Here is a 15426-nt window from a genome sequence, read left to right as displayed (position 1 = left end):
GCAATAACAACACTGCATTTCTATAGAGCCCTCTCTCTGAGGATCTCAGAGTGCTTGATTATGGAGCGGCAAGAGTTTTTCCTTTCCATAGGTCAGGTTGTTGATAGATTCCATTGTAAAGCTGTGTTTTAGATCTCATATCACTTTTTGGCTTGACAAATCAGTTTGGCCTGAAAATTGCCAGATTTAGTCTGAGGTTTCTGCCAAGTCTGAAGAAAATGTATCAAACCAGGTTTGGATAACAGGTCACCAAAAAGTGGAAATTTTTACTCCCACTTCCACCCCTAATTTCTCATCTCCCCTTTACTCATAATGGTTTGCTGTTGCCCTTCCAATTTCCACAGTTCAATCTACTTAAACTCCTGCATTGGCTCCATTTGAAGAAAATCTATTGTAATCCATCTCTCTCTTTTATATAAAACTTAAAATATGGTGTCTTTGCTTACCTATACGCTACGAAAAATGCAAGCTATATAAAAGCCAACCAAAAAACCTTGGGAAATTCCAGAAGCTTTCATTCAAGCAATCAGTTCAAGCCATAAACTGATAGATTTACAAAATTCCAAAAATACACATCATCAACATGTCCACCAATATTATTCTAAATGAGCGTTATACACTTTTCCCAATAAACTACAAACACAGCAAGAAATGGCAGGAATAAACAGTTTATCCAAAAATTGCTGGTTGCTAAAGTATTAATCTATATTGCCCAATTAACAATAATCCTTTATTTAAAAATTGATTTTGAAGTATTAAAGATAGCAAAAATAAAGTAAAAAAAGCCCCCGTAAACAACTTAAAACAAAATTTTCCAACATTCCACAGGTCAAAGTTAAGGTTATTGTGTTGTGATTAAATGCTTTTTTTAAAAAAATTGTTTGTTTATATTATATAGGACAGTGTAGGATTAGCGATGTCTCCTTAACTGTTCAGTTCCTTGTTTTTAAGTGCTTGGGTTATTCAAACTACTTGTTTTTGGTCACGCCAAGTCATCAGTGGGAGACGATGTATTCCTGCGTGACATTTGTTCACAACCTTGCTCCTCGGAGATTGGACTATACGGCCACAAGAGAACACAGGTGTTGCTGTGAGTCTGACGTTGTCATTGGATATGATAGACAGCCACAGTTGGTGATGTTTGTCTCCTCCTCTGGGTTCATGGCTGTACCTGCCAGGGCTCATGGTGTTCTCAAGGAGCCCTGGAGCTAAGATGGCTGCCCCTTCTTACCTGTGCAGTATTGTCCCCAGCCGCACCTACATTCCATACACCATAAACCTGAGGAGAAGGGGCACAACAAACTAACCTTCTGCAAGTCTCTCCTTTGTGCTGCTGTTTGCCTGAACCATGCTCTGTCTTTATGCTTTATCTGGGATTGTTGCTGGCTTCTTTGCCATTCATCCTCCAGTGGCTAGAGCAGGGGACTGGGCCTCAGCGTCCCTGGAGCCCAATTAGTTCATCACTTGCTTGCGTTCAACTCCCGTTGTGGGCATGCAACCAGCAGGAAGACCAATGAATTGCGAAGCGCATTTCCCAAGGAATGCCACTATGTAGTCAGCGATCATGTGGGCCAACAGCTTCAGCGGTGCGATAAGATTGCCAATGACAGACACAGGCCAAACATCCAGCCAGATCGTTTTAAGGACCCAGCAAGAGATCAATCCGGGTAGTGCTTGCTCAGCAAGGAGGCCACATCCCTTTGGAATTTGCCTTGATGATGACGAACTAGGAGGATGGCTAGGTGTCTGGGTTTTAGTCTTGGCTCGGCCACAGGCTTCCTACGTGACCTTGGGCAAGTCACTTTCTCTCGTGTCTTGCTTCCCCATCTGTAACAACGTGATGATGATGTGTCTCTGCCTCACACAGGGGTGGTGAGATTTAATTCATTGAAGTATGCAAGTTTGCTTTGAGACCCTGAAATGAAAGAGGCTACAGAAAGGCAAACTGTGTCCTGGGGTTGCTTCCTTCAAAACAGTGCTGTATTTCAAGGGGGCTGTAACTGTAAACAGTGTAACATCAGACTCCCTTAGGAATGGCTCAGGGAACTGGTATGATGTAGGGTATGACAGAAAGCCTTGCGACTCTCGTTTCCTGGTTCAAACCTGTCCCAGGCTGTTAGCGAGTGACAGCTTTTTGCTAGCCAATGTAAACTGGAGTTGACGCGCTTAGTGGGCAGGTATCCACATCGCAGGGCTGCTTTGCTCTTCCTTCAGCAAGGAAGGACTGGATAGGCTGCGGAACCACTCCCTCATTCAAGAGATTATCACTGGTATGACAGTGACACCCAAACTGGGCTGGGTCTCTACCCATTCCCAGCTCTTGCCTGTTCCCTGGTCTAACCTGTTATAGAGGGGGAAGGGTGGTTAAGGCACTGGACTGGGAACTCTGGTGAGCAGGGTTCTGTTCCCAGCCCAGACTTCTCTGGCAAGTCACTTAGCCTGTGCCTCAGTTGTCACTGGTCCCTCCAGCTCAAGGAGAAGGCATGTGCAGGGACTATTGGAAGGCAGCTGCATGTAACTAGAGGACTCACTCTCCAGAGCTGGCAGCCAGCCGTAAACCTGACTTAACCCTAGGGCAGAGTATAAATAAAGGAGCAAACGAGGGTCACTATCTCCAGCAAAGTGTGACAGACCTTGCTGCGTTGTTGCAAGCTTCCTCCTGCAGCAGTGCCCTGCCCTGCCGTCACCAGCCCATCTGACTTCGCATTAACGCTCTTCCTCACTCTTTTTGTTTGCTCTTTGCCTTCCGAGGAGAAGATCACGTGGCCGAGCGGCTTCCATCCCTCCTGGGCTGGGGTAGGCTCGTCTGTGGCAATCGGGAGTCCCAGCAGCGTTAGTCTGCTGGGCAGCAGATTGCAGCCGACCTCATGGGGAAGTACAGCTTCACGTCAATATGCAGGAGGAACTCTCTCCTGTTGGTTTCAGCCGTGTTAGTCTGTATTCGCAAAAAGAAAAGGAGTACTTGTGGCACCTTAGAGACTAACCAATTTATTTGAGCATAAGCTTTCGTGAGCTACAGCTCACTTCATCGGATACTCCTTCTCTCCTGTTGGGTTACTCCACTCCGAGCAGTCCCCTCCGGACCAGAGATGATGCTCTGAGACCAGCACTCTGCGCCTGACCACCAGCACAAGGAGCTGCTCCTCCCTCGGCAGCAGAACGCCTCCTCGTAGTGCTGTTGTTATCCTTTGTTCTTGGGAGCGGCCGCTGTCACTTGGAGCTTCCCAATCTGCCTGCTCACCCCCAGAGTAGCTGTGCTACCGGGGCTCTGGAGTCAGGGTTGGAGAGCAGCATGCACACGCAGAGGATGCCCCTGTCTGTGGTGGTGTTTCCCTGGTTGGCAGGTCTCCCCGGTTCCCAGGGCCTCTCTGGAGGGCAAGGGGAGGCAAAGGGAAGCTCCCCTAGTGGTTGTGCCAAGTGAAGCCAGGTAATGTTCACTCTCATCCTGAGGGAGGGGCCCCTTAGGCAGAACTGCCAGGAAGGTGGTTCTCAACCTGCGGCCCGTGGGCCTCTTGCGGCCCAATCAGCACACAGCTGCGGCCCATGTTACATCCTCAGGGCCATACAGGTAGTACTGGATGCAGCCCTCAATGGTAAATAGGTTGAGAACCACTGACCCGGGGAGATGGGATAGTTCAGGCCCATCCTGGGTGTGGGAGCGCTGCAGCGGTTCTGGTCCCGTGCTATCTGGGCAGTACCTGAGCCCACGGAAACAAGTGCTGGGACGTGCCCAGGTGCCAGCTTGATAGCCCCAAAGACGGCAGCCTGAGCTTCCCCCATGTGCCCCCTACTGATATGGCTCAGCCCTGATCTGACAGCCTCTGGCTTCTCTCTGCTGGAGAGGACAGAAGTCGTGTGAGTGGCTCACTGTGGCAGGGTGGTCACCCGCTCCAGCCCTGACAGGGTTAAAGCCAGCCCTGGGAGGGGGCTAGGGGCTGGGAGAAAAGCCCAGGCTGCTTAAGGGAGCAGCTGCAGCTGTGGCCAGCTCAATCAGGCCCAGCTGGCCCTTATAAGAGAGCAGTGGGCCAGGAGCAGACTGTCTCTCTCTGACTGCAGAAAGGGAAGGACCTGGCTGCCTGGGAGCTAAACAGGAACCTGAGGTGGGGCAGTGCTGGGGGAAGGCAAGAGAGCTCCTGCCTGGAAAACCCCGAGGCTGCAGGGCCTAAACAGGTTTGGGAGTGCCAAAGGGGCAGCCCGGGGCTGGATAGAGGCAGTAGGTCCTACCCCTCTTGCCTATGATGACTGGCTTATACAGACTGCAGTTGGCCCCAGTGAAAGGGGGCTAGATGGTGACTGGCAGTAGCCCATAGGCTGAGGCAAGGTAGGATTAAGGGGTTTGGGGGATCCCTGGGGAGGGGAGACCCAGAGACTGGTGGGGATACTGCTGGGGCAGAACCCCCAGATAAAGGGGCACTGGGGTCCAGGGGGGCCAGCGGCAGCAAGGCACCGACAGGCAGAGGGCGCTCCAGGTCAAAAGAGGTAATTCCCAGGACGACAGACAAGAGGCGCCGCAGGAGTGAGTCTTGCCCCCATTACACTCACGCTACAGTCTGTCCTGCCCACCAGATTCTGGACTAGAACCGCCAGCCTCATTTCCCCAGAGGGCTCTTTGGCAGCCTGTGAGGGACAATGAATTGCATCTGCTGTGTTGTTTGCTGGGAGGCTGCATGGCCAGGAAACTGAGCTGGAACTCGGGAGAGCTGGGTTCTAGTCCCAGCTCTGCCACTCGCCTGCTTAGTGACTTTGGGCAAGTCACTTCCCTGCTCCGTGCCTCAGTTTCCCCATCTGTAAAATGAGGATTATGATACTGACCCTGATGCATAAAGTGTTTTCAGATCAATGAGTGAAAGTCATTGTTTGTTTGTTTGTTTATTAATGAGTGGGCTGGGAAGGGCTAGCTGACTGGCTCTGACCCGAAGGGCTGGGTTTCTTTCTGGGTTAGGTGTCCATCCTGTCATATTAGCCTAACTGCTAGGGTCTGCGATTGTCATGCCATTACTGGCAGGCTCTCTTAGACTGCTGACCCGTGGCTAGATGTTTCCTGCTGCATCGCTGGCTCCACCCTCGCCAGGCATGAGATGGCAGGGCTGCACTGGGGGGAGATGATGGCAGGGCTGGATGAAGACGTAGGGGCGCTGTATGGACATGCCTAGGCCCCAGGCTCCTGACCTCCCCGGATGACGTGGTTAGAATCTCTGTGCACCTTTAAAATGAGAGTGGTTCTGTTCGTAGCTCCCATGGTTGCAAAGAAAACACTGAAAACAAGACCTGTGTGTAAGTGATGAGGTGACATCTGCCTGAGTCTGTGGAGAGCTTCAGTCAATAGATCTGAGAGGGGCAAATTGCCTCAGTCATCCCTGTGACCTGTTATCTCTGAAGCCTGTTGCTCTAGCAGCCTCTGCCCGGCAAAGGCATGGGGACGGGGCTTGCTGCCAGTCCCATCGTGGCTCTGCTGGTCTGGTATCAGTCAGGTTAAGATTTTGTCACGGTTATTTTTAGTAAGTCACGCTACGGTCACGGGCAATAGACAAAAATTCATGGGAGCTCTGACCTTTTACTAAAAATAATGGGGGGAGAGAGGGGCTGTTGGAATCTCCATGGGGAGGACTGACAGTCCCAGCCCCACTGCCACAGGGGGCACAGCCCCGGCTCCAGACCCTGCCGAAGCCATGGGGAGGGGGTGTGCAGCCCACGAGGAGCGTGAGCATGCTGAAAAACTCATGAAGCTGCAGAACCGGAGGGGCGGTCGCATCTTTTTGCAGGACATCTTCTTGCCGCAGCACAGGGGACGGCGGGGGGCTGAAGCCACAGGGGACAGGAGGGGTGCACAGCCTGCCTCCAGCCCCAGCTGAAGCCCCAGGGGAGGGGTGGCGCACAGCCCCAGCTGAAGCTGGGGGGGGTGAAGGGGATGGCGCACTGCCCCGACTCCAGCCCCATCCAAAGCCACAGGGGGAAAAGGTTCGCACAGCTCTGGTTCCTGCCATAGCTGCGATGGGGGTGGGGTACACAGCCCCGGTTCAGGCCTAAGTCGTGGGTCAGGGATGCACAGCCCCGGCTCCACCACTGACCGTCGAAGCCAAAGTCCCAGAGGAATCCCTGACTTCCCTCATCTCCGTAACTAAATCGTACCCTCAGATACCAGAAAGGGCCCCACGCGCCCCGAGGGGTGGGTGAGCACTCCCTTCTCCAGGACAGACCCATGCCCACCTGAATAAAGGGGGGAGTGAGGCTTGCCCACCGTGGAGTGGCAATGAACCCCTGAGCATACGGCTCTTGAGTGGCACCCCAAGGTCAGTAAGGTTATAGTTCAGGGGGGCTTGGCCATGTCGTGGGGATGTGGCTGGGGGAGGCCCTTTCGTGGGGCTGGAACTAGGGACTTGGAGTGCCCGGATCCTGAGGAGAAGGAGGTGCTGTCTGGGTGTGTGTGTGTGTGTGCGTGTGCGTGTGCGAGCGAGTGTGCGCTCGCGCACATACTAGGTTTGCTAGCTGCACCCCTGCCCTGACTCCTCTGACGTGCTTTGGCTTCCAGATGTGCAGCCCCCGGAAGGGAAGAGCCGAGATTGCCTGATGACGATTGTGCTGCGAGATGGCTCCAAAGTGACCCTGTGTGCAGAGAGTGAGGACGACGCGGTGTAAGTAACTCCCGGAGGTGCCGCACGAACAGCGGTAGGATGGCGAGGATGCCCCCGTTTTATACCAGGCCTGTCTCTGCTGCACTTTAATGCTTGTTCGTGGCCAGTGACCAGAAACCTGCTAGAGGCATAAACGTCACTGGACTGTTGCAAGAGACACCCCCTCCTGGGAGCCACGGTGTGTTTCCATTCGCCGTCTGGGGGACGAGTCCCGCAGCGTCCGTGGAACCTGCTCCTGTACAACACAAACATGGTGAAAGGAGCATGTTCCAGCATCGGGTTGGCAACATTGTTAAGGGACTGTTTGCTAAGCACCCCACCCACTCTCCACACAGTAGTATTTTTACTGTTGTTCTTATCGTTATTATTAATCATAGTAAGCAGCACTCGCTTACATTCACCAGGGGTATTTCTTGCTGCTTTTTGCAGCACTCAGCAACTCCCAATCTTGTACAGAGATTGAAAAAATAAAAGGGGGGGCATGGCCCCCCCATGGACCCTGACCCCCCCGGCCTGTTCCGGCACCCCGGCCTCAATCCAGCACCTTTTACAATAATAATCAAAACTTACCTCCCCAGAGTGTAAAACGTTCAAGTTAAGGGTGATTGCTGGCCTTGAATTACAGTGAGGAGTGCACCATTGGATTCACTCTTGGGCCACATCTGTATCAGGCTATCTGGGTTCTTATATTGATGCCTCTCACATAGGATCCGAGTGCTTCTTGTGTCACTGATAGTCAATATAAAACACACGGGGGCCAAATTCATCTCTGGTGCAAGCAACCCAACTGACTTCAAATGATTTACACCAGGTGTGTGTCTGGCCCGTTGTGTCTGCATTTCCCCCCTCCTCTTCCCAGGTGAAATGGGAAGTGATTTACATAACTTTAAAGAGCATAATCAGAGGCTAGACACCAGAACAGAGACCTGCTGTGATCACATGACTCAGCTGCACCACTGGCTATGGTGCTGCCCCAGGGAATGAGCTAACAGGGAATTAAAGATTAGTGGGGCTGTCAAACAGCATTAAAGTCCCCGGCACACATGCACACCCAGCTAAACTGGGGTCATGCACTGTGACAACTTCCAGCAAGCCGGGTGGCTTCCTGACTGTGAACCCATCAAAGGAATGTTGCTCTTACTTTCTCCAGGCTGTCTAGGGTTAAGGTGGCATTGAATAAGACCAAATTCCATTGTGTTTGGGCAGAGGAAGGATTGTCCAGTGGTTATAGTGCTAAATGGGGACTTGGGAGTTTCCTGCTCTACCACAGGCTGATACGTGATCCTGGACAAGTCATTGTTCTTTGGTTCCCAATCTGTACGCAAGGGATAATAGCGCCGCCCTACCCCACAAGGGTGTGGTGAGGATATATACGTTCTGGGTTGTCAGGGTCTCAAATACTATAGTAACGAGGACCAGATAAGTACCATGGATAGATGTGGTGGCTATTAATTACTTTAATCAATTTAAGTAGCCGTAAGGAATTTGATTTATCGGGCTCCCAAGACAAGAAAAAAACCCAAACTTGGCACTGTAGTTATTCACCTACTCCATAGAAACATAAGATCTTCTGTATCATAGTGTTTTTCAGTAATTAGGGACATATTTTTCCCCTCTGAGTTACATACCTGGGATTAAAGTGAGCGCAGATCCCAGTGCAGGAGCCCTAAGAACCAGTCCAGATTCTGATGATGGAATAGTGAACTGTCCTGTAGTTATTTCTGCATGCAGTCTAGGGGTCAGTACTGTATCTAATTCCACTATGTAGCTAGGGAGAAGCCCCGTGATACACAGCTGAGATTAGACTTTGAGATTAGCCTCTGTGAGGATATAGGGTCAGAGAAGTGGCTAAGTAAAAGTGGCACCTTCTTACTCAACAGCTCTGCTTCCTGTCTGCCTTTAACTTTTATCTGCTGGTCTCATTAGCGTACACCTGTCTTCGCTCCTTTTAGCCCTGCTGAGGGATGCAGCTTTGGGAGAGCGAGCTGGGTTCTGTTTTGCCTCTCTTGTGTCAGCCTGGTTCCAGCTGCAGAATATTAATTGCAGATGATGATGTTTGAGGCATAAAGAACCCAGCTGAGTTTTCAGCTCTGAGCAGTTTGTGAGACTGTCGGGTAAAAAGGCCTGGCTTGGAAACTGATGGCGTTAAGATTGGCAGTCACCAATGGATAATAAATATGGAAATTCCGTAATGTCACTTTAAAGGAGAAGTGGGGCCAAATTGAAACCTCTCCAATCCCAACAGCCACCTCCTCGGCTAACTAACCAGAACTATCTCGATCTAAGGAGATTCCCAGGGGCACAGGTTCTCCTCCCAGTTCCTGGTTCATTTCAGGGGCATGTGAAAGGTTCCTGGCCCTTTGTGAAAGGAAAGGCCTAGTCCAGGGGTTCTCACAACAAATTTTTTGGTGGCTTCAGAGTGTGGCCACCAATTCTTGCTGGTGGCCGCTCTGACAATTTTTCCTAAAATAATTAACTTTGGGAAAAACAAATAAATATGCACATCAAAATCATTGTAATTTATTTATTGCTAGCTAGTAAGTCTGCTGCTGTGAAAAGTGATATTAACAAACATACAAGTATCACTTTTCGCAGCAGACTTACTCAGCCTCAGCAAGCCTGGGGACAAATTAAGCCCTGAATGGGGAGGTGGATGGAGAGGCAATAGGGACCAGGAGCAATGAGGGGTGGGGGAGGCAGCAGGGAGCCAGAGCCTGAAGCTTGGGGGATGGGACCCCAGGAAGGAGCTTGAAGCTCCGGGGCCATAGCCTGAAGCCCCATGGCCAGAGCCTGTCACCCTGCCATCCCAGGGCTGAAGCCCAAACCCCACCATCCCTGGGAAGGTGGGGAATTCACAGGCTGCCTTCTCCTCCCGTGTTGTGTCCCAGGTGTCTCCAGAGGGGGGCAGGGTCCAACTCCTGCTGGCAGCCCCAGCAACCAACATTAAGGTGGCACATCCAAGAGCAACAGGGAAGGGGAGGGGCGGCTGTTTTGCCCCCCAATCACTGCCCAGGAGGCTGTGGCCACAAGAAAAGCCCGTGGTGGTCACATGCGACCATGGTGGCTGCATTTGAGAATCGCTGGCCTAGGCGCTGTGCTGTTTGCTGAGCTCCCTGAGAGTAGAGCAGCGTTGAGAGATTAACCAAGGAAGAGCTTTGCCTTGATGTGGTTTTAAAATTGCTCCAGGCACCTATTTGCTCACATATTGTTGTCCCATTTTGTTTACAGCGCCTGGAAGATGGCAGTGCTGGAGGCGAAAAACACCCCGGTGAGCCTTTCCTTCTTCCATTTCATAGGGCTCTTATTACAGGCTGCAAATTATGAGCTGTCTTCTTCCATCTCCCCTCCCCTATCCACCTTCCCCTTCCCCCATCCCATAGAGTCAGTCAGTGGAGGAGTGTGGCGGGGGAGGCTACGTGCACAGAGGCATCTCGTCCCAGAGTGTGGGAAGAGGCATGACCATACCTGGAGAACTGCATTCCCTTTTGGGCACCTCCGTACTAAAGAGATACAGACAAACTGGATGGTGTTCAGAGAAGAGCAACAGAGAGGATTCGAGTTCACGAGGGGTTGATTTATGAGCTGAGGTTAAGGTCTTGATCCAAAGCCCCTTGAAGGCAGTGAGGAGTCTTTCAGCTGACTTCATTGGTCCTTGAATCAGGACCTTCTTAATAAATTTTGCTCACTATCATTACCAATGATTTGCCCCAGCTGAGATTGGAGCCTCATTATGCTAGGTGCTGAGCAGACACATAGTAAGAGGCAATCCCTGCTCCAAGGAGCTCATTACCTAAACAGGCAAGGCAGACAAAGGATGGGAGGGGGAAGTGAGTCACAGGGAGGGGAAGCAACTTATCCAAGGTCACTGGACAAGAACCCAGGTCTCTTCTGACTGCCAGGGCAGTGCTGTGTCCACTAGACCACACTACCTCTTGAGTTTCGCGAGGCAATGACTAGGGACATCAGTCTGCAGCTGCCTAAAGGGATTAGTTTTATGGATGTAAGTGGTTATTTAGTGTAATGCACAGTTTTATAACCAGGAGGATTGGGCTGAAAATAATAAGCTGGACAAAAGCCCGAGGAAACATACCGTAGGGAGAAGCCCTGCCCCAGCTGTGGGATGGACTTGCTAACCCAGCAGGCCTCCTCCATCTTGAATATCTAAGATTCTTTTGTTTCTACCCACGACGGAGCAACCGAGCCAGGCCTATGCCAGCAGCCCAACAAAGAGGAGCCTGTACCAGAGTGAGGGCTGCTGCTGGACCCTACAGATAATAGGAGAATTGTTCTGTCCAGGGACAGAGTGCACTTCATCCCAGGCCTCGCCTCGGATGGCTTTGCTCCTAGCACTGTAAAGATAGAGCAGGAGCCCCTTCATCCAAATGGGCCGGGGGGGGGTAATATGGACTAAAGGGGCATTGGATAAACTAAGGGCGCTATGAGACAAACGATGCCTGTTCAGGGACAGGAATTAGGATCATGGGGGTGTACGCTGGAGGGGAGCAGGGGATATGTCAGGGAAGAGGGGATTGGCTAAACTGTGTTCTAATCCAGTGTTTTTTGTTGGATCGTTGGACTCTTTGTTGGAGCCACCTTGTGGTGGACTGGTGGACGGCTGTTCCCATGTGTCTCCTTGGGGCATGGCCAGACACAGGTGTCGCCTTCCCACCATTTGCTCTGTCCAACCCTTGACTGTCTCTGTGTTGTGGTGGTGGTGATGCTCCTGTGCTTGTTTCTCATCTCAAATACTGCTACACCCCCTACTTGCTGCTCGGGATGGTTGCGGGAGCCTATTGGTTGCTTACGTGGGGCTGGGAGACGTGTGCTGTCGTGGTAGTTCCTGTGGGCGTGGGAGCAGGGATGAGAAGCTGTGCGCCTAAGCTTCTCCTGCAGCTGATTTCCTTAAGAGCTGCAGGGTGGCTTTCAAGGATCTGCTCGCTGCCTTGCTTACAGACATTGGAGCAAATATTTTGCAGTGGGGGTTTGGGGCAGATAGTGGATGCAGGGTAATGCATCTTTTCCTGTCCCCACTGCTCCTTGCCTCAGCCCATCTCCCTCTGGATTGATCAGACATCCTTCCCTCACCTCCCCCACCCCCCATGCTGGGATGCCCACTACGCTAGTAAACCCTATGAGCATTTACCTTGCTCATTTCCTTTGTTTGTTGGTGGAGTATTGTATAAAAGTCAAGTCAGAAGTCCTACAAAGTCCCGCCACAATATTTCTGCTCTGCTCAGTGGTCATGAGACAGGTTAGGTGGCAGAGTCCATGCCACTCCATGTGGTATGTACAGCACGTAGACTGTGAACCTGACTGATCTCACACCAGTGGTATGCAGGAGCTAATCCACTGAAGCCGGTGATGTAAAACTGGTGTAAGTGAGAGGAGAATCGGGCTCAGTGTGAAGCTGTATGTGAAGTGCAAGTTGGCATTTTGCATTATTGATTTATAAAAGAAAAGGATGTCCAGAGAGACCTTATTTTAAAAACGTGTGCAATTGGGCAGTTAAGGTGGAGCATCTCACCATAAAGAGAAGCAGTGGGGCCAAGTGGGGAGAGCACTGTACTTGGACTCAGGAAATCTGGGTTCTGTTCCCAGCTCTGTCACTGGCCTGCTGGGTGATGCTGGGCAAGTCACTCCACTGCTCTGTGCCTTAGTTTTCCCATCTGTAAAATGGGGATAATGCTGACCTCCTTTGTAAAGTGCTTTGAGATCTATGATGAAAAGTACTATATAAGAGCTAGATATTATTATGACTAAGGTTGTATTGTCTGATTTGCTTAGTTTGTCCACCATAACATTGCACAAAATGTTTATTTTTGTGTGTGTGTGCATGGAACAAAGAAACAGAAGACTGGCTTATTTCATGCTCAGTGTGGCAGGATTTTCCATTGGGAAAATTATAGTGAAAGGAACCCTAATTGCACTCCAGTTTCATGAGGACTCTACCATTGAAGAAAATAGTCCATCACACAGTAGCTACTGCTGGTCCAACAAAAGTCTAAGGCCTTACCTACACTTAAAGTGTAGGTGCTATTGTTGTACTGGAAAACCTTCCTAGTGTAGACACAGCTTATACTGGCAACAAAGGCTTATACTGGTTCCACGAGCAAAATAAGTTGTAAAGCATTCATGCTGATATAACTGTATCTACACTTGGGCTTTTTGGCTGGCTTAGAAATGTCTTTTAAAAACACCCCCCCCCCCCCCGCCCCTTCACAGATGTTCGTATTCTGGCAAAGAGTTTCTGGAGATGGCTAGAGAAACACATTAGGACATTCGTTTAGTGGATCAAATCCTGGAGGAAGGGTGCATCTTGAGAAGGCTGATAGAGCCCCCACTTCCTCCCTCACCAGCAGGATAGAGAAATTGGAAGGCAAAAGTAGCGTCTCTTTGGTTGATAAGTCTCGGGGAGCTCTATGAAGAGAAGGGTTTTTGTTTTAAGCTTGGTGGCTCCAGTCTTCTCTTGTTTGTATTGTCTGAACCCACAGAGTCGAGTGCCACTGGCAAATAACATTGCCAAGTGATGCTGGGGGAGAATAGTGCTGCTAAGAGCATAGGGAGAGCGTAAATGCTATCACACTGCTGGTCTGACAGCCATTCATAAAGCCAAGATTCTCCGGTGAGGAAAGGCTGCTAATTGGGGGTGGAATTAGCAATAACTTTTTGAATTGACCTCTTCAAATGAACTTGTTAACTGGATTTATCACAAAGAAGGGAAATGGGAGGATCCTCTTCGTTGTGCTGGAGAATAAATTGGAGATGTCCTTCAAAACACAATGGCTGGAGCCTGGGAGCCCTGCCTCCTGTTGCTGCTCCATAGACATGTTTCTTGGAGCACAGAAGAGTCTCAAGGGTTCTTCTTGCTTTCTGCTATTGTACAAATTCTTTTTGAAAAAGATCAATAGCTAAAGGAATCCTTGGGAAATGTGAATTTATACGAATGAGTGAGTCCAGAGGAGATGCAGTGTTAAGGGAACTGCTAACAAATTTATCAGACCGCTGTTGGGTTGTTTTGTTTTTTTGAAAGCCACAGGGAATTGGCAAAAGCAACTCTTCCAAGAGGAACCAAGCACGATCCTGGCAATTAGCCTATCTTCTATCCCCAGGAAAATAACAAAATCTGATATTAAGAAAATTGCTAAATACCTTAGGCCAAATCCCATGGTCCTTTCAATGAGAATTTTGACTGAATGAAAAGGGAATGAGCCTTTGGCTCCTAGGGGATAACAGAACCATGAGCAATAGGCAGCCTGGGTGAAGTCAATAGGGCCAAGATTTCACCCAATATGCTTATGACTCGATCCTGCAAAGACTTAAGGAGGAACTCGCGAGATCTAATTCCGCCTCTGCTACTCACTTGTTCTGTGGCCTTGGGCAAGTCCTTTCTCCTCTCTGTAGTTCAGCTTCCCCTCCTGTAAAATGGGGGTGATGACAGCTCCCTCTGGGAATGAATTAATGTCTGTGAAGCATGTGGAAGGTGTAAAATGCTATGCTATGTATGTGGTGAATATTGTTAGTGGGAGTCTGCAGTGCATCAATGGGGGATCCTGGAGACCCCTGGACATGTTGTGTGACAGTTGCTTTATGATATAGACAGATCGATACTGTGGTAAAACGGAGCCTAAACAATCAGCCTAAAGAGGACAGAAGAGCGAAGCCAATGTGTGCCGGGGGACGCACCTCTACCCTGTTTAAGACCAATCCCAAGCCTGTGGTGAAGTTTGGCTACCTAGAGCATACGCAGCCCCAGCATACCACAGTTGCTGATGAGGCCACCCATCGTATAGCCAAGACCTGCACTGCATTTGCAATGCTGTCGCACCACCTACGGAACGATAGGGGTGATGAAATTAGCACTAATCGAAATATCTGTCGGGCAGTCATGCTGACAGTGCTTCTGTAGGGTTGTGAGACATGGACAACGTATGGCTGCTGTGTTAGGAAACCTGTCCATTCCATAGGCGCTGTCTTAGGTGTGTTCTGCAGGGTCAGATGGTGGGACAAGATTCCCAATATGAAAATCCTTAATTGTCACCGGATGTCTTGCTTTCAAAGCATGCTCTTTAAAGCTCAGCTGCATTAGTCTTAGCATCTCATTCATGCGGCCAATTCAAGGCTACCCTAACCCTCTGTGGTCAGCTAAAGAGAGGCACCTGTTCTTTATGGTGGCTGGTAGAAACGCTATAAAGACACACTGAAGTCAAATTCGAAAGCACGTGTCAGAGCTGGGCCATGGGTGGCCAGCGTGTGCTAATCAGGGACCAAGTTGTGATCAGGAGACCTGTGGCGGAGTCGAGAATGATCCAGGTCAGGATAGCAGGAAGTCAGGGGCAGGCACCAAGTTGCAGGCAGGAGGTAAATAGCGGAGTCAGGGATGAACCGGGGTCAGGAGCTGGAGTCACAGTAAGGCAAGGTCTGGAGAAGAAGCAAGCAGGCAATCTGCATCATTGCTCAAACAGCTCCCTGTGATGGCTTCCGGGTTTATAGACTGGCATGGGCCAATCAGTGGGTTGGGGAGGAGGGCGCCACTCAGTCTCCACTGGGTGGTACTTCCTGCAGTGCCTAGCTTCACAGGGCTCCCCAACGGAAACCTAGCTTGAGCACCCGGTGGCGATGCAGAGGCATCCGCGACAGTGGCCCAGCACCTTCATGGTCCCTGGTTCTAGCCCCTCAGGTGCTTACAAGCACGTGTCACTGACGTGCCACAGCCCTCACCAGAACAAAGTGGCAGCCGATTTGTCACGTCACTGTTAACCACTTAGAAGCGAGGCGCATTTACAACTTATGTGAG

At 50.4% G+C, this 15426-nt stretch overlaps 1 protein-coding gene across 2 annotated transcripts in view; it reads left to right on the top strand.

Annotated features, from left to right (window-relative positions):
- The window catches only part of PLEKHB1 (pleckstrin homology domain containing B1), a 37334-nt gene that overhangs the window by 5678 nt on the left and 16230 nt on the right, over positions 1 to 15426 (top strand). For both annotated transcript variants that reach the window (XM_074954872.1, XM_074954862.1), the window contains exons 4-5: positions 6530 to 6632; positions 9861 to 9900. In XM_074954872.1, coding sequence (XP_074810973.1) covers positions 6530 to 6632; positions 9861 to 9900 — 143 coding nt within the window. The remainder of the gene's footprint in view (positions 1 to 6529; positions 6633 to 9860; positions 9901 to 15426) is intronic.

The sequence above is a fragment of the Natator depressus genome, chromosome 1 (genome assembly GCF_965152275.1).
Source record: "Natator depressus isolate rNatDep1 chromosome 1, rNatDep2.hap1, whole genome shotgun sequence".
Classification (NCBI taxonomy): Eukaryota; Metazoa; Chordata; order Testudines; family Cheloniidae; genus Natator; species Natator depressus.
The sequence above is the reverse complement of the archived record's forward strand: the minus strand, read 5'-3'. Positions and strand labels throughout refer to the sequence as shown.